We start from the raw sequence: 25896 nt of genomic DNA on the forward strand, positions 1-25896 counted from the left end.
TTGGGATGTCCACAGCATGAAAAACAAAAAAGTATATAAATGGTCCTTTTTTCTTTATTTGTTACAGTAAGGATTAGTTTTAGGGTGCATATTTTTATTAGGTTAATGCAACAATTTTTATTCCAACATCCTCATTCTGTAGACCATTTCAGTTAGGTCGAGTGCACTCGTCAGTCCTAGTTAAGCTGCAGGTCAAACCGGTAAGGAAGCTCCTCGTGCCTGCACTTAGGAAACATCTGTTAAAAGAAGTAAAAGAAGGAAAGAGAACACTTCAAGAACAGAAATCTGCAAACACGCAAACTTGTGGAACTTGGCGTTTACATTTTTTTATTGAAAATATGAGAATCTGCACATATGAAACAATTCTGCAGCTAAAATGTAAAAACGAGTGGCTGTGAATCCAGTATTTACACTGTAAATCTAACCAAACGTGGAGACTTATAAATAATTTATGAAAATATACAACTTCCTGACACAAAAAACGCTCCAGTGATGTTTTAAAGTGTTTTACAAGCAGCTTAGGTAAATGTAGAAGCAGTTTCCTTTTGTTTTTGTGCCTTAAAAGCCAGCAAACGCTGATCGGCGTATCTTTGGTGTGCGATCACAGACGCTGAGAGCAGCGAGGATGAAGATGACGCACGCGGATGGAAGGATGAAGAACAGGAGAATTCATGTTTAAACTGTAAATGTGCATTACGTTATTTATAAAACAGTATTCTTTCATGGAAATCTCCCCATAAACATTTCTTTTTTAGGTTACACCAATGCCGACATCATTACCCACAATCCCCTGTGCTAAAAACACCATGCAGTCAGTTAAAGGGAGTATAACAGATGAAAGTATCAGGTAACAGGCAGATGTTTCCAGATGTGTGATTTCCTGATATGAAGACACGTTCATCAGCTCGTGCTTAAACTTTGAAACTTCTCCCGTAAATTTTTCACACGAAAACTTTCGGAGGACTTGGTGCCATTAGGTCCCTCCTGGAGGGGACTGCCCTCACTGTGGACTCTGGAAAGTGGAAGGCAAGTCCGCACAGGTTCCTGGAAGTTCTGGACTTCATGGAGGGACAGCGAGCCAAATAGGTGGTCCAAGGAGCTCCACCTGCACAGCAGGGAACGTGTGTGGTGCGGAGGCCCACCCTCCAACAGAAAATGCCTGTCTAGCTGCTTCCTGCAGCCGTCTGTCTGAACTCTGTCGAGGTCTGAGGAGCTGCTGTACTTCTGAGAGCAGCCGTTACACCTGGTTCTGTTTGGGACCGCACACACACACGTGGGTTTTAGAGAGCGGTCTGCGTATTTGGAGCGCAGCTCCTGAACGTCAGGCCAGTGGAAGCTCTCGGAGTCGGAGCTCGTGGTGGACTGGGAGCTGGGAATCTGGACAGGACTTGGAGGATGCACTTCATCAATGACTTCCTGTTTATTCATCGGTTCTCTCAGGTTGAGATTATCTGAACAGGAAGAAAAATAATTAGTTTTAAATTTACAAAACAATAAAATGCTTAAAAAAATAAATAAATGTGATTTTTTTTACCCATTTCCCTCATCTTTTCCTCGTGGACACCTGGGATGTCCTGGAGGCTTTCCTGATTGGCTGTGTGACGGCTCCGAGGCCAGACTAAGGGCCTGTTTTTAAGGCGCTGGCTGTACTGACGGGCTAACTGGAACACCTTGTTCTTCATCTTTCCGATGTCTTGTAGGATCTGGTCTTCATCTATGCTGGTTCTGAATCGAATGATCTTGGGTAAAAGGGCGGGGCTAAAGTGTCCATCTTCCTGATTAGAGTCCCGATCAGATCCCCCCTCCACCATCAAGGAGCTCGTGTTAGGTGACAACACTGAGGCGCCTTCAGAGGCAGAGCTCATTTCAGACTCTTCTAAAATCAAAGATGGCTGCTTTTTGATTTCAGCATCTGAAATTTCCGAGCCGTTATCCTGAATAAATTCTAAATTTGAGTCGTTCACTTTCTCTTCCACGCTCTCGTCCTCCATTTCCATGACTTCCCAAACCTTCAGCATGTTGGCCGATGACCTAAACTCTTCTTCTGCTGCGACACCATGAGACGCAGCCACCGGGCTCTGTGGTTTGTGACCGTTTTCTAACCCAGGAAGGTTAAACACAGACCAGGACGTGGGCCTGTTTCGACAGAGGCCTTTCCTGTGGACTGGGCCGACCTTCTCCTGAGGAATATCGTTGATCTTCCGACTCAGCTGCCTCACCAGACCGGCTGGAATGTAGGACAGACTTTCCCTGCGCTTGACGCTGAAGCTAGCGTCTTGGTGCTCCGCCTGCTCATAGTATTGTTTGATTTTGTGGATGAGGAGGCGATCTTTTTTGGAGAGGGTGGACACGCACTCCCCTTCACGTGGATCGGATGAGAACACAGAACATGACGCGTGTTCTGAGGTTACATGTGGTTCTGTTGAGGGGCTAGCCACCATTTGGGTCAGCTTATCCAAAACACAAGCCGAGGGGCTTTGGAAGACCTCGTTATCTACAGGTAGAGAAGGACAAGTGGGGGAACCGAGGTCCTCAGACACTAGACTGCTCCATCTGGACAGGCTGCTGATGAAGCGCTCGGCTAGCACGCCTGCCTGGTCCAACACGGACGAAGGCAGGATGCTTTTACGACCTGAAAGCATCTCCTCGTCCTCCTCTGACAGCTCACTATTAACGGACACGGTCGTCTCCTCCACTTGGAGACCAGAGGAGTCGCTCCCTCCCTCTTCTTCTCCTGTTTCTCCAGAGGTTTCCAGACATTCTGGAGTTTGGGGTTCTTCTATGTGGTGGGACGTCGGAGGCTCAGGACACTGGGTGCCATTCACATCCAGCAGGATACTCCTTTCTCCTTGATGACACACCTCCTGCATACTGGCCTGAAAAATGACAAGAGTGTTTGTAAAGTGGAAAATAATAAGAAAAAGATGCATTTTAATAATGAGTACTCTTCATCCTCCTTTAGTTTAACGGTCTTTTTTTAAATCATCTTAGTGCTTCGATCTAAAGGATCCACAATTTATGCAGCTTCATCTCGTTACGCCCTCCGGAGTTTTATTGTCTCCCACAGGAGACGACAGAGCCCCAGCCTGCTCCTGGAGGCTCCAACTGGGCCGCCGTTATCCTGAGTGAGTTCAGCTGTTCCTTCAACGCCGTTCATCTTGCCGGTGTCACCCCGGCACGCCATTAATCTGACTTTGTGTCGAGGTGTTGTCTGCTCATCTGGAGCGGCCGCAAATAGCAAAAAAAAAAAAAGTGCAGCTCGGAGCCGTTTGGTGCAGATAAGGTTAGGGAGAATAAATACCTACTCAGAATGTAGCTGGCCTCCAAATCAAATGCCGCCTTTACTCAGGGAGAGAGAGGATGGTGGGTGTGTGTGGGTGTAGGATAACAATGTGTGTGTGTGTGCGGTGCTTTCATTTTCTGAACAAATATACAGCGAGCAGACACGATTCAGATACGTTTTGGACAAATGCGCTCATGGCAAAAGGGCGCCTGTTTGGTAGGAAGCAGCTTTTTCAAATGGAATGTGAGTCATCCGACTCTCATTCAGGATAATAGAGAAAAATGTGAAAGTTTCCTTTAAATTATCCAGCGGCTGTGAGGCAGAGGGGTAACGTGTCACATGTGGCCTCAGAGACGCGGAGGATGTTTGTATAAACATTATATCTGTACCTGTGTAACGAGAGTTTCTTTCACCGCCACAAGCTCGCCGTTTTCCTCCTGCCTGCAAGTTTCCAACTCCTCCGCTGGAGTTTTTAGCTCAACACCACTGATCTGATCCTCCTAAAGGCACAAAAGCAAAGAAAAACGTCTCTTAGGTTTATTTCACACAATAAACGTCATTAATGTTCAGAAACAATACAGCTTGAACAAACTAATTATCATTATTCTGTAATGATTATCAAAGGAAAAAGGCTCTTATGATATTTAATCAGACCTTTGAAGTGAAACGTTTCACTGAACCAATCAAGTCATTGTTTCTTATGCAAATGCAGCAAGTCAATCAAGTAAAAAACAAAATAAAGATTAACGTAGAAAAGGCAACACACAGATGAGCGAGTTTAAAAGTAAAACTAAACGTATACGTGCATCATGCATAGGTCTTAAATTTAACACGTAAGCAGTGGCGACCCTAAAAAATGTCCATGGGGGCCCGGTGATCATTTTGAGGTGGCACACCATTCGATACCTGTGGCAACTCTGCATTGATCTATCATTCTTTTTCATAAAAAACAACAGGCCTATTCATCTGACTCGCTTACCTCAATGTTGGGGAACAAACAATTCAGAAAAACATCAGTTATTGTTTCTGGATTCTTAAAACCGTTTATTTACCCGTTGCTTAAAAAAAATAAAAAACATCCACCATTACTTTTTTTTGGGGGGGGGGGGGGGGGAGCCTCAGCGACATTCAAATTTAAAATTTAAGTTATTAACTATTTTTCTTATTATTTTATTAAAATAAATGTATTTATTGGCTTTAACATTTATGTCTTGATTAACGATGAATGAATGGTTTGTGTGCACGAGTGTGACTTATTAATGATAAATAATTCGCACTTGTATAGCGCCTCTCAGAGTAAGGACTCCAAAGCGCTTTACACTACAGTGTAACATTCATCCATTCACACACACACACACTGATGGTGATGAGCTACGATGTAGCCACAGCTGCCCTGGGGCGCACTGACAGAGGCGAGGCTGCCGACCACTGGCGCCACTGGTCCCTCCGACCACCACCAGCAGGCAATGTGGGTTAAGTGTCTTGCCCAAGGACACAACGACAGCGACAGACTGAGCGGGGCTCGAACCTGCAACCTTCCGATTACGGGGCGAGCACTTAACTCCTGTGCCACCGTCGCCCAACTAAAGGGGGTGGAGGTTGGTATTCCCTGGACGGGCCAATGGGGTGGACAACAATTTTCCAGGGTTGGCTGTGGCCCCCTTATCCACCTTTTGGGGGGCACCACTGCCCTAGCTTAGCTGTTGACAGTTTATTTTATTTTATTTTTTTTACACATCCATGCACCTCAGGAGCACCAATTCATTCTGGTCGCTTCAGATTTTGCTCATACAATTGGTTGTTAATGGTTATGAGGAAAGGAAATGAAGATGGGAGAAAAAGTTGAGCGTTAAGTTCATGTGAGCGAGTGGATCATAGCAGGAATTAGAAACCCACAGGTGGCAGAAACCCTCACCGTTGTGAAATGAGCAGAAAGCAAAGCCCTGGCTCTATAGTGCCAGCAGGAGATGGCTGCTAGCACTGAGCTGGCAAAGTCGGCTACCTGGTCGCCTCCCATCAGTACATCTTCCTGCTTCTCCAACACTTCCTCCTCACTGGGCAATGATTTCAGGTTAGGGGCACTCTCAGTTGGACTTAGCTGCTCCTGAGAGTCACCTCTGGTTGTTAGATCATCCACACTTGACCCCTCACCCTCAGGCTCACCCAGACTGGAGGCGAGTGTACTGATACTACTGGCAGGCTGGAGGGAGCACCCGTCTCCCAGCAGTGCACCATCACTGTCAGCATGCTGTAGCGTGAAGTCATAGACATGAGTTTTGTTATTGTAAAGGCTTGTGTTAGAGCCAACATGTGACTGCACGGCTGTGAAGTAGCTCTGGGTGAGACAGGATTAACTGCAAAAGTAGGGAACGTCGAAAGTGAGGCTTAAGATCGGATTTGCTCACTTTATTTATTTATTCAATTTAAATATGACTCAAAACTGAGAAAACCATATCTCACCACAGTTAAATGACTGAAAAAGTGCATCAAGGCTTATAAAAAGGATTTATTTGGATTTCATTAACTTACCTTTAGAACAGCTGCAGGAGGAGCAAAAAGGAGGGGAGGAGAGACAAAACAAACGTCAATAAGACAGAAAAAAATGATTCCCAGGTCAAATATTACGTCACATAATATCCTGAATGCCACACGTTTTGTTCGATTAGGGTCAGAACACGGTTTCTGGCTCAGACTCGAGGGAGTCCCGGTGATTAGCTGAACACCGATAAGGAGCTTCAAACTGATGCAATTAGCCAAGAAGTGATGAACCACTCCCTTAACCAGATCAGAAGGTTTGACATGAATTTCTTCCTTTCTGAGGGATAAAGATGAGTCCTGGACACGGACAACAAGAATACAAATAGTTTCTGGTGTAATGACCGATCCAGAAAACAGGAAGTCACACAGATCTGAGGGAAGGGATAAATTTGTGTACGACAAAGCCTTTGCCCCAAAGTGGCATGTGATTAACTTCATTATGGGTGAGGTGGACGGGGAGTGAGCGTGTGTGTGCATTGATCCGTTTTCCAGGTGTCTTTGAAGGAAAACAAAGCAGAAGTTCAATGGAGACATGAAAAGCTCTTATCCAATAGCAAAATAACATTGGCGGAGCTGGAAAGCAGCCAGAATGTGGACCAAACTAATCAATCTGCTCCACTTCAGGACTATACACATACCTTCTGTGGTCTTTATGATTTGTTTTCCTGGTTCTAAAAGAAAGAAAAGACTTTCAATTTTTCATAATTTTCAAAAATTATAGAGTAATCTCGCTGCCAAATGATCACAGGAAGTTTACCGGATCTCCTCCTCTCGTTTCGTCCTCTGAGATGGAAGCTGTCAGTGTGGCAGTGCTCGGCTTTCATCATCCTCTCAGGACTATACTGGTACTTCCCCGCATCTGAGCAACCAAAAGGACACGTCATTAAGTCTCAGGGCTGCAATTATGAAAACTATTTTCTCCACATGGATGGACTGGATATAAGCTTTGGCAGATTAAACAGCATCCCATACTCTCCACAGAAAGCGAACAGCCATTTGCTTTTATTAGCAGCATCCGCGGTTGCTGTGGCAACGGTTAAATGGTCCTGGCATAGCTAGAGATGCTCCATTAGTTACACTTACGGCTTGAATTGTCCACAGTGGCGTCCTTTGCCTTCAAATAAAAGAAACATGTTTTAATTTAGGATTTTTTTCCCCCAGAGAGAGAGAGAGAGAGTGTGTGTGTGTGTGTGTGTGTGCGTTTGTGTTGTGAAGGATGATGTTTACCTGCTGTGGTAAGATGGTGTTGTGATTCTCAAGTATGAGCCTCTTAATGTGATGCGCCCAGAGCCGCTTCTCCTCCACAGACCTTGCCTGAAGTGAAACATGCAGGAAGAACATCTTCATCGTTTAACTTTACTGGGTTTACGTCGTCTGGTGAAATCTGACACTCCCGTTTCACTGCTGCAGAATTTAACTGCACTTTCCCATCAACCACTGAGAAGCTGGAAGGTCGTGGACCAGTCGTCTTTAACAGAAGTTTATTCATCTTTTAGTTTCCAAAGTGTGATTATTTTAGTATTTCAAGTGTGCAACATGTGGCTCCAGAGCCACACATGGCTCTTTGGACATTTCACAACGGCTCTCAAAATTGTATTAAATGAGTGCATAAAAGATGTTTTTAATCTCAGCCTTTTGGACATGGCTGTATACAAAATGACAGTAAAAATAATAAACTTATGATCAAAATCATTTAGAAACTGCTGCATCTTACAGAACCTACAGCCAGGACTGAGATTACCTGCACCGTGTGAGGCTGTTTGGGTCGTTTGAAGTGGATAACACTGAAGAGAAGAGGATCCTTGGCATTCTCAAGCAGCATTAAGGTGGAACACTGTAATGAGAAAAGCCGGTGGTTCACTGTGATGGTTTCCCTGTTTTCTTTAGAGGACTTATCACACAGAATAGATTTACTTTACATACAGAAATGTGGATTTTGTAGATGTAGTTTTCCCCTCTTTTCTTGGTGATGAGGAGCATTCTCTCAAAGAGGAAGAGCGTGCGGGTGTTCTTCGCCCTCAGAACAGGAAAGGTGCCTTCCAGAACCAGCTCACCGTAGGTGGTCAGGTCAGGACCCTTCCAGTTGATCAGAAGAGACTGAATCTCCTGTGTGACACACACACACACACACACACGCACGCACACACGCAATTACAACTACACAAGCTAATCTCAGTTTCTAGCTTTAAAGGGAGACTAGGCAGTTTTTGCTTGCTTTTAGCACCCCCTAGTGTCCGTTGGTGAAAGCAAAAGTGGAACTTATCCTCGCTGTGCATTCGTCTTTTTAACACTTTAATCTAACAGCTGAAATGTCTCCTCAGCCTTCATTAGTGTCTACAGGAGCGATTCATCACTAAATCAAACAAATCAGCTGTGTTCACAATCTAAAACCTGTGGGAAACGTGCTGGAAGCCAGCCGAGACTTACAGGGGATGGCGGGGGTCTGAGCGACATTTCGTTAACCCTATAAAGGGTCATTTTAGCACATAATGGTTCAAGAAAATGATTTGAAAATATGAAAACGTTGCAAGGCATGCCTTCAAAACCTGACCTGACTGACCTGCACTCTGACGGCGTGTTCATGTTTCCTCTTCATATCGTTGATGTACCAGGCCACACTTGTCATGGTGTCTATGGCCTCCTGAACCACCTCATAGCCCTCCTCATCCGGGTCAAAGTGTTTAGCAATTTCCTTTGGAAAACGAATAAGCACACATTAAAGGTTCTCGTTCAGAGAAACCGTGTAATCAGTTATTTTTGAAACAAGGTCACTGAGTTTCACAAGTGTGCTGAATGTGAACATTTTTCAACCCATATCAGCTGCATTCACCGCAGAAAGGAAAATGACCAGGCCAGTTTCTTTTACATCAGAGAAAATTAGCATTCGTGGCCACGCCCACCTTGGCTTGGGACAGTTTGATTTAGCGGACAGGAGAGAACGAAGGATCTCGGCTAGGTGAAGCTAACCATTAGCGTCCCCACAATGTTGCATTTTTTACCCAAGGAGGAAGAGTGACTGAAGGCAGCAGAAGAGTCACATGGCTGTTAGCCAATCAGAGGAAAGATGTTTGCATATTATTGAGTATGACTTTTAATCCTGTGATTTTCTACCCGTCTCCTCTGAAAAACTTCTAGCCCCTGAAACAGGAGCCTGAGAGTGTTTTTCCACAGAGAAGCACCAGAAATCACAACTAATTTATCAAAAAAATAATAAATAAAATTTTTTTTTAAAGATTGAAGAGACCTTTAACTTCCAACTGTTGTTTTTAAATGTTTTACTGCAGAATGCAATGTTTGGACTCTCAAACTTAGCCAAAGTAACTGATTAAAAGTTGTAGCCTCCAGAAATGGTCAGTTTTTCATCTACAGCGTGACCTCTTCAGTATCTGGTCATTTGGAGACATAAGTCTTAACTGGTGCCTTTAATCTGCAAGAAAGGTTGCTTGACCAAGGTCTCTCTCCAGCTTCTTATCTAAGACGGCTTTGCTTCACAGAACAAGAAGGATGAACTTTCATAATTAAATCATACAATGAAATGAACTTTTATAAGAATGAGCCATTAAAATAATGATGAAATGGAATGAACAAAATGGTTAAATGGAATGTTTTGATTAACCTGTGCTTAGACTAATAAGGATAAAATGAAATATATGACCCATATATTTAATCAGCGTATGTGACTGGACAAGACACACTCACCATATCTCCAAGTTAATAACACTGCACATAGATATTTTCTTATCCAAAAAAACAGCATTGTCGTATCTGTGGGAGGTGTGTATCTGAGGTTTGTTGGCAAAACCCATTTTCATGGCAAGTTCGGATTTGTCAGTAAACCAAAATATGGCCGTTATTAAAACAGAATCACTTCCTGAGTGAGTCAGTTGAGCCTAACTCTGACTGGCCATCGGAGGAAGCCTCTTCTCCCATCGCATCTTTTGACAAGCTGTCAAAACCTGTTGCACGCTACAGCTGGCCTCAAACGGTTCCTTCAGAATAAAGCTGAACCAGGTCGGACTCCTTAAGAATCCTCTCTAGATGTAAATAACTGCCTGTCGTGACCTGGAGACATCTCGAGACCGGTCTAGTGGCACTGCGGTTTCTTCTACGGACTTCGGTACCTTTGGGGTCCGCGGACTTCCACACATTCCGGATCTACCACGAGGGTCTTCGAGGGTACGTAGACGCGACAGATTGCGTCTGATGTGGTTTTATAAACCATCACTTGTAGCAGACCAAATTCACTCCCACTCAGAACTCAGTTTCTCTAGATACGAAGGATCTGATAACATCACATTCACACATCATCACACCTCAAATTCCATCCACTTAGATTCATTCATCACATAAAGTGTTTCCTAGTTCTCATGTTTTTAATTGTTTAGAAAATAAATTTTACTTTTTATAAACTTGACTCTCTCTGAATTAATACGAAGTGTCTTACGATCCCTGAATAAAATAGAATTCTAAATCTTCTATGCTAACCCTACAAAGTGTTTATTTGAATAAGGTGCATACTATTTAAAATAACAGTCCGTCTAATCCTTGTTACTAAGTTTTTGGTCATAAACGCACCAAGACGGCATGTTTATAGAGTGTTGCTTTACAGATGTTTACCTGAAGGAGCAGGTGATACTTCAGGATCCTCTGAACGGGTTTTAGGAGGTAGGAACCCAACGGAAGAGAGTGTTTCAGAGCCGCCTGCTGATCCTGGAAGAACTTTGCCAAAGTTTCAATCCTCATGCAGTCGGTTAGCGTTGCCACAGAACTGCAGAAAGCAAACCACATTCATCGTCATATCCAACAAAGGAAGCGAAGGGAAAAGGAGCATCTTCTGGAAACTTACTTGGGGTAGTTGTTGCAGTATTGGGTGTAGATTTCAAAATATTCACTCTGAAGGAAAACAAGTCAGTGTGCATTTTCTTGAAAAGTCTAAATGCATTTAATGAGGACGGTTTTGCTTACTTTATTTACAAAACACTGAGCAATGGCCACGGGGTCGTTCTCACACATGTCCAAGCACTGCAGCAGCTCGCTGAAAATACACAAGAAGTCTGTGCTGCAGCCGACCAGAGGAGCTAAAAATGTGCTCAGCAGGTTAAACACAAATGAACACTGAGGGACCGTTCATGATGTTAACAAAATCACCAGTAGATGGCACCCCAGGATCTTAAACTGAAGCTTTTTCACTGATCATAAAATCATTCAGAATATCTGTTCCTCTTTTTAAAACAACTTTTTTGGAAACTAATTAAACAAATTGGCGATTAGACTTTTTTTTTATAGCCACCCTGTTATATGTTTACATCTGGCAAAGGACTACGCGAGTTTAAGAAGCTCTAGCATGAGATTTTCAAACACAGAGGACCCTTCAAGTGGAAAATTGATTAAACAAAAGCAAACGAACATTGTGTACTCGTCATGGTACTGTACATAGTACTGTATAAACCCGCTTTCCCGTGGGTGGCCTCCTCTGTACAAACTCCGCAGCAATCATGAGCGAATGCAAAAACCCTTGTTTGCTTTCTGATAAGACCATTTCCTAACAAGGAGGAATAGACATTTTAAAAAAGGTCATGCATGTCAAAATACTTCTGCAAAAATTGTGAAACTTGGTAAAAAAAAAGTCATTAAAAAATCATCAAATCCGATCTCGTTGTGAGCCTTGGGGCTGTCAGACAGGCCCGATGTTACGAGAGAGGCTCGAAGAGACAAGAATGTTAATGTGTGTTTTGGCAGCAGCGGGTTTAGCAACGAGCTGCGTGCAGATATATGATGAAACACAAAGACAGCTGCACCAACACTTCCTATAGCTCCGGGCTTTCTGCAACACCGTCTTTCCTGCAGCGCTTTTGTCACCCCGCATCCAGTTTGAGTCACTCAACAAAATGCAAGCCAGGTAAATGCAGGCGACTCGCCGTGTTTCACAACGCAGACGCAAAGATAGTCTTTGCAGTGAAATAAATAAACATTATCACGTTTCAACATTAAAAGATGCAGACTTTGGATGATTTCTGTACCTATTGAACTCATAGATGTCTTCTATGTTTCCAAACAGGGCACACACCTGCTCAGGCCGTATGGGCAGTTTCCCCGCATCGATAACGTGAGCCAAATAGTCCTGAAAAACAAACGGATTCAAAGTTTAGCGGTCAAATATTACACAACGCTTCCAAAGTCCTGCCAGTAGAGGACACATGCAGATACAGAAACCATTTCTGACGCAAATCCTCTTTATTTTTTCCTTCTTTTATGTGACAGCTGGTTCCAGCTGATGCTGCTTTAGAGCCATAACACGCAATCTAAATTAAATTAAAAAGACAGGTGCGGTATTAGAACATTTGGTTTTCCCATGGGAAAACTCCAGATCATTAATTGACTTCTTTTAGAAAACCCTTTTAAGGACTTTCCATAAATCAGCAAGCAGAAAGACTTTGAAGAGGCTCAGCAGCACCCAGACTGGACTCCAGCTCCGCTTGTGTCCTTATAAGAACCTCCCAGACCCGAGGAGTTCATCAGGAGTGAATAAAAAAAATAAAGCGTGCCAACAGTTGTTGATTTTGGTCAATTAAATGTTCATGTGGCTAGATAAATACCTAAGGAGTGGGTTAAAGAGGGATAAACAGACACATAAGGAGCAGCTAAACAAATAGGGCACCTTGCACACAAACACACAAACTCCTAAATAATGGCCTGTAAACACACACAGATGCTTAACAGGTTTCACATTACCTGTAAAAGTCTCCAACAAAGGAAAAAAATACTTGTTACGCTAAACACGTGTGACCCTTAGGGTACTATATGGTGCTACAGCCTGCTACTCATTATAGCACAGGCAGTTTCAAGACTGTAACACTGATCTGGGTATTATAAATCACTTTTAAGAGGGGAAAAATGGGTTTTCTGAAAACGACGAGTGCAAGAAACAAAGAAAAGTTCTTGTTTTCAGGGCCTGTTTGGGACAACCGTTGGGGACGTTTGCAGCCTTGTGAAATCATCCCGGGTCAAACAGCTGTTTGGACAGAACGCTGAGAGTAAATCTGAGTGATAGGCTCGCAGCTGCTTTGAAGTTCAGTGCCAGTACCAAGAGGAAGCTATGACTTAGTTTCATACAGAAAAACAAACAAAACAAAGCCAAATTAAAGGAAGTGTTTCACTTGTCTGTCAGATCAACGCCTGGGTGTGAAATTAGCCGCATGGAATCAAAATAGCCGAAGCCAGACTGGAGTCATAAGAGGACAGAGGCTACTTTGTACTCAGCTGTGTTCCCACACTTCAGCATATGGAAATCCCAACTGCACCCCCTTTCATCCGTGTTATTTCTTCAGCTGGTGGATGTATGCACGTGTTTGGGTTGGCTGGGAGAACCTGAGGGTTCAGGCGAGGCTGGGCTGTCGTGACCAAGGCCAGACCTGCTGCTCCTGTCAGCCTAAACGGTCCAGTAAGTCAGGAGCAAGTCGTTACTCAAACTGGATCCAACAGCCTCCCTCAACAAAAGCTCGACGCCAGAAGAGTCCGGGACAAGGCGAGGAGGGGGTGCAGACTGCTTCACTGCCACTCAGCCTCAGAAATACCTCACATGCTAAAGCCATTACTCTCCTCAGACTCACTGCTGAGAGCTCCTGCTTACTTACAAGACGGCAGAAAGATGGATAGAAGAGGTTCGGGCCTGGAAGCTATCAAACTACAAAAACAGAGACGAGGATGTTCGGAGTTAAAAATAAACAAAAAAAATCGTACCTGGTTTATTTTTCACATCCTAAGAGCTTTTACTATCACAAATACCTCAGACTAAGATCTGAGAGTCCTATTTTGGCTCCATATGAGCACACAAGTCCACAAGTCGAGACTAGAGGCTGTAAACATTCACTGCGTCGTAAACATATGGTGTTTACACAGAGAACATATGTAGATCATAACCTCCTCTACAGCTTTCATCTTTATGAACTAGAAATCAGTAAACAGCCACCCAGCAGCTGCCAGACGGCTGGCAAATATTTCTGTCAGCTGAGCAATCTGTTTGGAAAGCAGAAAAGTCGAGACAAAAATCCACTGGATTTTCCAAAAGCGTGGAGCCGAGGAGACGTTATTGGCTTTCAGAGATCCAAAATCCCTCCATGCTGGTTTCTGGCCTTTCAAATTCAGACTGTAAACATCTAGTGAACACTGCAGTTGTTATTGCAAGTCAAAAATGCTATTTAACTCATTAACTGCCATTCGTCATTTGCATTTTTTCCACTGTGTGGGCGTCGGACGAGCCCCCGCACCGTGAGAACAAACATCCCAGCTCTAAAGCCGATCTTCATCCACGTACGTCACACGTCACGTGATCAGGGAGCAGACAATCCATGTGTTAGGAGATCGTTTTGGGCCGCTGCTGTAAAAAAAAGTGAGGCACGAACCGGAAAAGCTTCTGCTGATCACAATTCAACAACGGGTTGTGAAATAAAGGACAACGCTCGAAACGCGTAGATTCTTCCTGATATAAGAGGCGAGTCTCCGCTTTGTTTTGGTAGTTTGGCGTTGACATCATCATAGAGTGCAAGGTTCTGTGATTCTTCAAAAAAAACAGTGAAAACGCTGAAAAACGCTGGCAGTGAATGAGTTAAATGTACAGCGCAAGAAGATCGCAGGTTCAAATCCCAGCTGTGGTCTTTCTGCGTGGAGTTAGCATGTTCTCCCCGTGCATTTTTTAGGTTTCTCTGGGTACTCCAGCATCCTCCCACAGATCCTAAACACACGTCAGGTTGTACACTAAGCTGTCCCTAGGCGTGAGTGTGAGTGAGTGAGTGAGTGAGTGAGTGAGTGAGTGAGTGAGACTGGTTGTGTGTCTCTGTGATGGACAGGAGACCCATCAGCCGATGACTGCCGGGGTTAGACACCAGCTCCCTGACCCTATGAGGAATGAGCAGCTTGGTGAGCGCGTGAGTGAGCGTACATTCACCTCTACGATGCTGCTCAGGTCTTTCACGTACATGCGCTCCGTCTCAATGATCTCCATGACAACGCGGTCCACATAGGTCAGTTTTGGGTTGGGTGCCATTGTATCCGTGACAACGGGAGAGGAGATGATGTGAGATAATGTACCACCCGCTGTCCTGCAGGCAGTAGCGTCATTGTTGTTCCACTGGTTGTTGACAACATCTGCCTCCAGCTGTTGCCGCCAGCGACCCATGACGGGGGTACTCCGATTACCGACCTGCTTCTTGTTGCTTTCTGCTGGACTCAGTTCTAGGTCTATGTCCTCCTCGCTGGGTATGGGAGGTGTGGTGGAGGATAGAAGGGTCACTGTACTTCCAAATAGACTTTGACTATCGTGAGATGAACCAGAGGACAGGGTGGACACCAGGCTCACCGGACGCTCTCCCTCCCCGTCCGGTGGCTCATCATAAACGCTGTAATAATCTGGGCTTATGTTATCCTGAACATGGTCACTGGTGGAGAGGGGTGAGGACAACTGAGGAGATTCTGGAAACAGAAAAAGGAAAATTGTCAGTTTTTAAAAACTGTAGAGAGCAGAGAAAACATAGAAAATAACCCTTTAACCCCAAAAGCCTGCAGCAGATCGCTGGTTTAAGGGTGCAAGATTATGTGACATTTAGCAGCACACATTGCATCTGAGCCAATCTCTTAGTATGTCACTTTCTTTATTTTTCAGTTCCTTATGGAACAACATTTTACTTAATGAAATTTTCAATAATGACTTCCTTTTGTGATTAGCCTCCAAATATATTAGATGCAGCAATTCAGGAGTTGAGAGCTGCTCCAATTTCTAACGTTATTACATCAATGTCTGCCGACGGTTTCTGGCTGAGCTCGTATTAAAAAGGGTTTGAACAACTTGAAAACTAATACTAGATGTAAAAACTGTCACTATTGTTTTGCATTTGTGTATTCACAGACTAGAGAAATGTCAGACGATTCGTTGACAACGGTGCTTTCAGATGAACCAAAGGAGTCCTAGAAACTGATCTTTGGCGTTTTATATATATGAAACTTTGTTGGGGCTCAGAATGACCAAGGAGCCCCAGCGAATGACCAGATGCATCCCCAACAATAGAAGAACTGGTCATCCTGCCCACTTGGCCAGGACATGAGCAGCGTGCTGATTGGCCCATGGATCTTTGACACCGCCTGAAGCTAGAGACTCTGTACAGCCGTGAACAGTCTCCAAAAAGTAGGGATGGACAATATATCGGCGTCAATATCGGTATCAGCCAATGTTAGTCATTTTTTAAAATATCGGTAATGGTCAGAAGAAAAAAAAGCGGGCCGATATTATCAACCGATATTTTTTTCCATCTTTTCACCATTTGTTTGCCTGTTTCAGAGGGTGTGGGGGGTGATGTGTATTTGTTTAGTCACGTCACAGTGATTGTAAAGTGTAAATGTGTGTAGTGTGTGTACATAATAACGTAAATTCAGCTTCAATCAGTTTTATTCCATACAAAATCGGATGATTTTAGAAGCATTAAAGCCAGTATATCGGTATCGGCCATAACCATGATCTTAATATCAGATATCGGTATTGGCCCAAAGGTTTCTTATCGGTGCATCACTACCAGAAAGCTCAGCCATGGATCTATCTGGCACTCATTCAATGTCTGGATATTCCCAGTACACCCTAGAACGTTGCATCTGTTGACATACTGTTCGCTGGTCTCGTCCAACGTTAGCAGTAGCTCATGCTAGCATTGTTATATGGTTAGTATAACCGTTAATATGTTGCACTGAAGTGGGTTGGAACATGGTGTGCTTGTTATACCAGCTTTTCTCAGAACAAATCGTTTCGCCGTGGCCATTACAGCATTGCTCTTTTGTATAGGAAAGCAGGTCGAAGATGTCACAGACTTTTTGTTATGCATTGTTAGACACCGCAAGCTGCCTTTATTCAACAACAACAACAACAACAACGTTTTGAATTCCAGGACTCTTAGGTATGTCTCTATCTACATTGACCTGCAGGACCCACTTAAGAGGCCTGCATTTCTACTTTGAGTCTGAAACAATGAGCTGTGTTTTACAGTAACAGAGCGGCCACAAACCATTACCGGCATGGCCTAATTGCAACACTGCCCAGCCTATGGAAAACCCAACTATTTCATCTTGTTCTCCCAACTACTGAAGGCTGAACCTTGAATAAACACAGCAAATGAAAACTGAAGAGATTTTTTTAAAAGGCGGGGGAGACCAGAAGCTTTGTTTATGTGTCTTTATGGAACTTTGTCAGAATTTAAGAGAAATTTAATCCATATACAGTTTCACACACTCTTCCTGGCCAGATGGGGAATTTTCCTTCGAAGCGTTTCCTAAATATATGAACTCATGAGAGTGTGAGAATGGAGCACTGAGCTGCCACTGTGCACAGAGCACCATTTCCTTAAAGGTCAAAGAGGCCAAAAACCTTTTCTGCCAAGCTAAAGAAACTAAGTTTTGTCATTTCACTAGACTTCAGACTAATAAATGGAAACCTATGAGGTATAAGCCCACCTTAAACTAATCATTGAAATGCCTCGAGTAGGTGATGTTGCCAAGCGTGGATGGAGAGTATAATTTGGTGTTGATAACTTGCAGATGTAGCTCACCGTTTCTCTCTGAGTGAAGACAAGCTTCCAACCAAACACCATTCTCATCTTATGTACATCTTTCCACAACTGTCAAACAAACTTTAGGGCGTTGAGACAATAAAACCACACAATACTTTACAGTTAGACATTTGCCCATATATTTATATGGTTCCAACTGCAATAAATTAAATAACCAATAGTTGGTATAAAAGGAGGCTAAACAGGTTTAGAAACAGTTGAAGCTGGACGAAAAGATCAACATGAAAACACAAACTTCCTTTCAGTTCTCACACACACACACACGCACACGCACACACACACACACACACACACACACACACACACACACACACACACACGCGCATGCACGTTTTGGCATACTTAAGCTTTCCATGAGTCAGTCCTGAGCTCATGTTGTTGAGTTTTTGCTCTACAGTCCACACCAAAGCACCAGTTCCCATGCTGAACCTCTCTGGGAGAAACCGATGAGCTGGCAAGCATGAGGTGACCACTAGAGAAAGCCGTTTACGCTCTGTGACAAATCAGAGGGTTCATGGTGTAAAGGGAGTGTAGCGGGGAGGTATTACACTCACTACACAAATATGAATTAAGACAAAGCATCTGCTTCCTCTGCTGTGTCTGGCTGTACTTTGGGTTTTCAGCCTTGCCGTGTTTGGCATGTGAATCGCGCTTCCTCTTACCATCGCTTCCTCCCACCCAAAATCCCTCTATAATAAAGCTGCTGTGCTGCGGACTGCCAAGTTAAAAGTACAAAGAGAAGCAGCACATCGTGGCCTGTCCAAAATAAAACCATGCACTCCCCCGGCAATGCAGAGAAACACTATTTTGCATCATTAATACAAATCATGCATGACTAAACTGCTTAAAAAGTTAACACTGGTTGCACACAGGAGAAATCCTGACTTATCTGAAGTCTGAAACACTTCAGGACAAGCTCAACTTCTGCTGCAGCTTTGATTGACCACTTCAGATACGGCTCCACAGGCAGGAATTATCTGCAGCTGATACCAAACCACATGTTTTAAGGAGAAATGGAACTGCTGAACCGAATGCTGCCCATGTTAAAACAAGCCAAGCAGAGGAATGCAAATGACCTGGTTATCTCAGACAAGCTGAATGCCTGGTCCCGTGCAAAGCAGTGCAAAGTGTTTCCAGTCTGCTTGTTGCCTTGGAAAAACATGAGGTCATCAGCAGTGCAGTCTGCATCGCCTGTGACTTCCACTTAATTGAGAGGGCTGCTTTTTGTTAATCCATTTTCCTCTTGTCGCAAATAAACAAAATAATGAAGAAAATACGTCCATGCACATTATGTTGTTAGGCAACTGCACATCTCTCACATGTATGAATATTTATGAGTAATCTTTTAGGGATTTGAAGCCACACTGGCAAAACCAGTACTCTAGTGTGCCACCCTGCCATCAGATGTGGAGAGTCGGGATTGGTTTGGTGTCAGACTTAGTTCTTTTAAATTACACACAGATTTAAAGGGACCATAAGGAAGTTTGACAGCCAAAACATGTATAGAAATAATAAATGTCTTCTTCATACATTCTCCTGCAATGCCCTGGTCCTGTAGAATGAGCCCTGGCATTTTTACTGTGATTGCCTGTTTTTCTGTAAAATCACAGAAAAAGAGAGATGCTCGGGTCGAGCAGGCTGCTTCATGCGCGTTCACGCTCAAGCATAGCCCGTAGCGTTTGCTATCAGTAGCTTTAGCAGCAGAGAGAGGTAGTACCAACTCAGAGACTTTGTCGCTGTTCCTAGCACCTAGTGATGAACCGAGCTACATTTCTGAGGACCCTTAGCAACTTTCTGTAGAACTTTCTTCTAGATATTTCCAGCAAATTAGCAACAAAATAGCCATTTTCGCTTCGAACCGTTCTTTGGTTTTACGTTGTTTCAGGTGTCATCAAGGATATAAAAGTTACAGATACTGTGATAGCTACTAGAGTGAAGCTCACCTCGTAAGATGTCTGACTCTCATGCAGAAGACCTGGGTTTGACGCTGGATGTGAACATAGTTCATTTAGAGTTTCTTTTTTACATTAATGGTATTTTTTTTTACAGTAAGACGCCCTATTTTTTTTTAGACTCGCCGAACGGCATTGAATTCACAGATAAAAAAGATGTGGGTTCAACTTTCATTATGGAACAATTTTTCAAGCAAGGGAAGGGAATGATCTGAGCATGCAGGAGGACTGACCCATCTTAAACCTTTGTCGGCTGTGCTGAAGAGAAAGGTACAGAACCAAATTATTTAATTAATTAGCTGCACGTTCTCCTGTTCTCTGTCCTCTGGGCCACACACACACACACACATGGGACTGTCTCAGCTGTTATTTTCGTTAAGGAGTGTGCACGTACAGCATGCGCGCCTCGTGCACGAGCCTACTATTGAAGCTGCCATTACGCTTTTGGCCTGAGGGGGCAATCGCAAGCATAAAAATTCAAAACTCCGTAAAGTCCCATTAAGTCTAAGGAAAAGTGATCAGAATGCACTTTTGTATGCACCTCTGTTTAGAACGTTCCCTTCCATGTACCACTGTTCTAGTCTAGCCCTTCTTATGTTGGGTGGTTTTATTGCTGTGCCTCTGAGGCACTGAGCTAATATTTAATAGTTCCAAGCACAAACATGCATAAAATATTTATTACATCAAAGCAATATGACCTTCAGCTATGAGAACACATAAAAGTACAATTTTTACATTTTAATGCAGTTTGTCACCAACAATAATAACAGTAGAAGGTTTCATTCCAATTAACTGCAGATAAACTGAATATTAATTTATGTTATACGTTTGCTTGTTAAATAAGTAAGTAATCAAATGTAATATCTATGTTAATGAGGTTTGACTGCTTGAATGGCGCACTAGCTCTGGTTTAGGAAGGATTTTTGGATTGGGTCAGGGATCACGGCTACACACATATACCGTGGATATATAGTGGTTTACAATAAAATCCATTCAGATAAGCCTAGGCAATCATTTTCAAGTCCCACTTCTCTTTGTTTCAGTTATGCATCAATCTAGATGTTAACCTATGTAATCCTTAACCAAGTCTGTAGAACTAGTATAGTCATCAAACCACAAAAGTAAACCTTTTCAAAGCTATACTTAGACTTAAGTTGTGAAGATCAGGTGAGTCAAAAACAATGAGCAAATATTTTGGACCAAAATTATTTGGATTCCAGAAAAAAAACACCTCCAACCTGTAATTATAATTCTTTAAATTCCATTTTCTGACAGTTGGAGCGACAAAAATGTGTTACAGCTAGAGTTTCCTGGAATAAACTCACAACAGCTTCCTGACAACAATTATGTGACTTTTTCTATTTAAAAAAAATGTAAAAAACAAACATTATGAGTTTTTGTATGAAGTGATGGTGTTTTTCCTGTGAACCGCTGGAACGAGAGTACAGAAATTGGTTGGAAGGGCCTCTTTTCTACCTCAGAGCAGATCTCCACAAATACACTTGGTGACTAGTCAGTCTAGAGCTAATAATGTAAAGCCTTCACTTCTTTTCCTTTGAGTCGGAGCTTATCAGACAGTTAACAAGGCAGACAGTTCATAAACATGTCTACCTCTGACATCACGGAGAGCCTTATAGGGGAGACTGAAATATGAACAGCACAGCACCTGGTTATTAAGTTTAGAAAAAGGCCGCTGTTACACGCAGGACAGGGACGGTCTCTGTCTGAAGTTGTTGGTGTGATGAACACAAAGAACTCCTTTATAGCAAATTCTCTGGCTTCTGCTAAAAGTACTTTTGCATTCTTAGTTAATGACAGACGTATCTTATAAAACAAACAATAACCGCTACTGACAAGATGTGGCGTATACCGATGAGCTGATTCCAGCTAAAACTTAACTATGTTTGCTGCTTGTTGCGAAACCCCGAGATGATGCGATGCTTTGTCTTCTGATAAGTTCATGCAAACCAGCTTCTATGCAAATAAACATGCAAATTCTACCCAAGACAAACACAAGTTTTCTTTCCTTCCACATGTAAAGTCGCCACCTATGTGCGTCGTGCAGCACAGAAAGCTCATGATGGTTCCATGTATGGTGCATTGCATGACTGTGATACAGAAAAAGGTGATAAAAGCCAACTCACAATTATTCTGCAGGTTCCAAACGGTCTTATGAAAGAATTTCAGCATCAAGACAAGACTGAAATCATTGCCAAGCAGAATTTTAACTTTTACAACACTTGCTTCAACCTAATCCAGTAATGTGATGCATTCCTACAGGTCTTAATGTAGTAATCCTTCCATACCTCCTGGTAAAGCTGATAAGTTTTCCAATAAACTGATGACTCAGGAATATCTTTAGACCGCTTTTGTTTCTGATCACCTTTCCAACTCCTCATATTGCTGTGACTAACTGGAATAGGACAATGAGTCTGCCAAGAGACACACCTGGATCCCTTATTCCTGAATTAGCTCTTGATAACCAAAGCTACTGATACATTTCCCTCCGTGCCACACCATCTGGCTCGAGGCCTTGAGTTTTCTAAGCAAATAAGGTCCAAAGAAGCAGCACCGGCTGTTTTATGTCTAGCATGCAAATTCTTCTCTGAAGGCTAAATAAACTTAAAGAAAAAACCCATACAACCAAAGAAAACCAACATCCCATTCAGCAGAAGCTAGTCTTAAAGAGAGCCGTCATCCTAGCTAGTTCTTTTTCTTTAACTTCCAACGATTTTTCCTAAAGAATAAAGCGAGCAGAACAGTTACGTAAAAGAGAACGGACTATTGACAGAACATCCCACTGACAAAACATGCCTCTGCCTGCTCGGGAGTCGACCTACACACAGCCGTTCCTGCCTGAATCATTCTGACTCATTTATCAAACGCTGATGAATCTAAAGCTGGAGGAAGGTGAATCACAGCTAAACTCACCTTGGGACATTTGTCTAGAAGCCTGCTGTAACATGACCAGTGGTGGTCATCTTTGAAAAGCGGTGCTGGTACGGCAAAGGCAGCATGATGAATTTGTTTTTTTTTCATGTTATTATAACTCTCATCAAACACTCCCTCTATTCCCACAACCTTATCAAAGAGCTGCTCCAACATGGAAATAAAAAAATAAAACATTTGCTACATGATACTGGAATCTCGATTATTTAACTCAGTGAGTTGGGAAACACATCCGGAGATCACGTTTTAAGGAGATTGCAGATTTAACCCAACAGATAGCAGAATCGTGCCGTTCAGTGGTAATAAACTAAAACTTTCGGACAGAAATTATTTGCATCACACAACAATCGGTACAAAATACCAATAAAAAGCATATGCTTAGTTTATTTTATTTTACAACATGAACAACTTTTGTTCAAAGCCTCAAATAGTTGGCAGAAAACAGCCATCTCAAACAAAAATGGCTTTTTGCATCCACAAAATAATGTTCTCCAAAAAAAATGGTCCGCAACAAGTCTTACATTCACTATTGAACATAACAGACTGTTAAAATCCTTCTAAAGCATCTCTTTCTTACAAGGTTGTCATCATAACCTCTGTTAGCATCCTCATGTCTCCAAACTTCTGGTCGATATCTGATCCAATAGGTGAATATTTACCCTCTGCTGAGGTAAAAACTATTGGCCGATAGGTCTTGCGTCATGTCCCCCATTTTCACATGGGTAGCTTTAATCAATCGCAGTATTGCTGGTTGAACATGTCGAGTTGTCTCACATCAGAGAGTGACCATCATGGACACGTACATGATGATGCCGATGCTCAAACCTAACCTTGTGCAGCTCAAAAATAAAATATGTCACATAAATCAAGAAAATGCCATCTAATGTTTTTTTTACTTAACTGCTCAGTTAAATTAATAAATCATGCTGCTACAAAAGTAAAGAAAAGCTGCGACGGGAGCCCTGATGTCCAAAAAGATGTGTTTTACCAGAACTCAATGGGAAGTGTTGCAGGACACCACCTAATCATTTTGGTCAGTTGTGCTGCTTTTGTGGTCATTTTGGGCCAAACTCAAAACTAAGTTGGTTAACTCATTCACTGCCATTGACGACTAAAGTCGTCATTTTAGATCCAACCGTTCACTGCCATTGACGACTAAAGTCGTCATTTGCATTTTTTTTTTACTGTTTGAGCATCGGAACGAGCCCCCGCGCTGAGAGAACAAACATCTCAGCCCTGAAGCCGATCTTCATCCGCATATGTCACACGTCACTTGATCAGGAAGCAACACATCCATGTGTTTGGAGATCGTTTTGGGCCGTTCCTGTAAAAAAAGTGAGGCGCGAACCGGAAAAGCTTCTGCCAATCACAATTCGACAACGGATCATGAAAGAACGGATAACGCTCGAAACACGCGGCTTCTTCCTGATGCAAGAGGTGAGTCTCCTCTTTGTTTTGGTTGTTTTGGCATCGACATCATGCTAGCGCGCAACGTTCTGTGACTCTTAAAAAACAGTAAAAACTGTGAGAAACGCTGGCAGCGAAGGCTGTTAGTGATCAGGAAACGGCTGCCAGTGAATGAGTTAAAGAGCAAGTCACTCCAAATCATCATTTTTTTGCTGATGAACTAATAAATGAGTGTCCAATTGTGCTGTAGACAAATGTAGTCAATAATTCTGCACTTTAGTGCATCTTAGTTAAAATTAAATATTCTGCCTAAAACTGTCAGCGATGCACCGTCGTCAGGCAAAAACTCAGCACTGCATTTGAATTTTAATCTGCCATCGCTATTGGCTAAGAGGTACACTATGATGTTAGATGGTACATTATGATTTCACAATGTCGTGAGTGTGTGTATTTGTTAGAGGCTCCGCCCTCTAGGTCTGCTAGGCAACAGCATTTGTTGCATTTTTCAAACAGAAAGTGGGAGTTGAGTAAGAATCTGGCAGGGGGTGACTTGCTCTTTAATTGCACTCCTCATGCCTTTCAGAATAAAACATTTATAAAGGTTGAAAGATGGGTGTTTGATTAGGGTTGTCACTGTTATGCAAACGAGGAAAAAATAATAACTATTTCCAACCAGAAGCTAATCCATTAACTAATCCATCAGAGCCAAGATGAGTGTGTGACCTGGTTTCCTTGAAAGAATAAAGCTTTCATCAAGCCTTCACACCCCTCAAGAGCCATTCTGAATCGCTTTTTCCCAACAGATCTTTACAACCTGCTGCTTCGCCAGTGGCTGAGAGGTGGTCTAATCTCCTTAAGGAAAACTCCTCCCCACCTGGCAACGGTGAATGACCACCCCTCGGGAGGGCGTGAGGCGCCAAAGAGAATTAGGCCCTCAGTCTTCACAGCCCATTATCAAACAGCGTGAATCCAAACGCCACTGGTCAAGGACCAAGCCCGATGGCCTGGATTGATTTGTTATTCCTCGACGGAGGAAAGAATCCGGGTCAAGAGTTTTACACAGTCTTTCATATGTACAAGTGGGCCTGTTTGCAGCTGTGCTCAGGCTCACAATGAGCTTTTAATATCGTGTTAATGATTAGCCCGGCGGTGAGTAAATAAACCTCTGAGGAAAACAGAAGGCCAACAGTGATACACACTGAACCTGCATTCCTCGCTGACATTCAAGGTCAAACTTTTTTACTGGAAGTGGGGAATTCTGGAACTCTAAAGTAAAAATGAATTTATCTTTGTATCATCCTATTTTAAGTCACTTATTTTTTTTCAGTTTTTGTTTTTTTATTTTAACCAAATAAACTCTCAGCCTTACAATTACTTTTAGATAATAATAAACAGAAAAAGACCATTTAGACTGGATCAGATCGCACGTTTCAGATTTCTTAAAGCACAAAAATGACAAAAGTCCTTCAAATGTTTACATTTAATCCTTTAAACCCCAGTGTTCTCAACCTCTGCCTCTTAAACGACCAGCCGTGCCAGCTGACCTCAGTTCACAGGCATGTGATGATCCACTTTGGAAACGCCTCCATCACCAATTACCCCCCCCCCCCCCCCCCCCCCCGCAAGATCTCCTCAACCTTTCTGCACAGCAAGCCATCCTGAGTCGGTTTAGACAACACACACTTCTGAGGTGAGGAGTCATTTGCAAACATTACCACCAATTTGTCAGTCCGCGGTTGCCCTGTTAGTAGCTCACTGTGGAGTCCACACAGTTTGGAGGCTTTTAGACCGCTGAGTGAGGTGTGGAAGCAGCATTTCCTCAAAGCATCATTTTTAAAGATCTCAATCCTTTCTTTGAATTAATTTTCTGTCTGTATAATTTGAATAAAGGCCTTGTGAGTCGTTCTGAGGGTAAAAAAAAATAAAAGCTCTGGTGCTCCTGTTTTAGGGGTTAAAAATTCATTATAGGAGTGAAAAATGGCAAGATTTATGAGTCTTATTAAAGTTATGCAAATGTCTCGCCTTTGATTGGCTAACGGCAATGCGGCTCTTCTGCTACCGTCTCCTTTCTTGGGTAAAACATGCAAAGTTGATGTGTTGTCCCCAATAATCCACCAGCCTCCTCTAGCTGTGATTTGCTCTCCCCTGCCTGAAAAATAAT

At 42.9% G+C, this 25896-nt stretch overlaps 1 protein-coding gene across 4 annotated transcripts in view; it reads right to left on the bottom strand.

Moving 5' to 3' along the window:
* Nucleotides 1–301: 301 nt before the first annotated feature.
* LOC107392475 (pleckstrin homology domain-containing family G member 3) overlaps nt 302–25896 on the bottom strand; it is a 37340-nt gene continuing 11745 nt past the window's right edge. For 3 of the 4 annotated variants that reach the window (XM_070546676.1, XM_070546677.1, XM_070546675.1), the window contains exons 3-18: nt 14766–15289; nt 11842–11942; nt 10787–10856; nt 10668–10714; nt 10439–10589; nt 8382–8513; nt 7745–7927; nt 7563–7655; nt 7049–7135; nt 6905–6935; nt 6579–6680; nt 6460–6492; nt 5813–5823; nt 3673–3783; nt 1535–2876; nt 302–1451 (exon numbers count right to left, since the gene is read on the bottom strand). In XM_070546676.1, the coding sequence (XP_070402777.1) occupies nt 901–1451; nt 1535–2876; nt 3673–3783; nt 5813–5823; nt 6460–6492; nt 6579–6680; nt 6905–6935; nt 7049–7135; nt 7563–7655; nt 7745–7927; nt 8382–8513; nt 10439–10589; nt 10668–10714; nt 10787–10856; nt 11842–11942; nt 14766–15289 (3569 nt within the window). In that variant the 3' untranslated portion in view covers nt 302–900. Of the gene's footprint in view, nt 1452–1534; nt 2877–3672; nt 3784–5812; nt 5824–6459; nt 6493–6578; nt 6681–6904; nt 6936–7048; nt 7136–7562; nt 7656–7744; nt 7928–8381; nt 8514–10438; nt 10590–10667; nt 10715–10786; nt 10857–11841; nt 11943–14765; nt 15290–17769; nt 25329–25896 lie in introns of those variants that run through there. The other variant, XM_070546678.1, reaches the window with a different exon arrangement.

Source organism: Nothobranchius furzeri, chromosome 18, assembly GCF_043380555.1.
Source record: "Nothobranchius furzeri strain GRZ-AD chromosome 18, NfurGRZ-RIMD1, whole genome shotgun sequence".
NCBI lineage: Eukaryota > Metazoa > Chordata > Actinopteri > Cyprinodontiformes > Nothobranchiidae > Nothobranchius > Nothobranchius furzeri.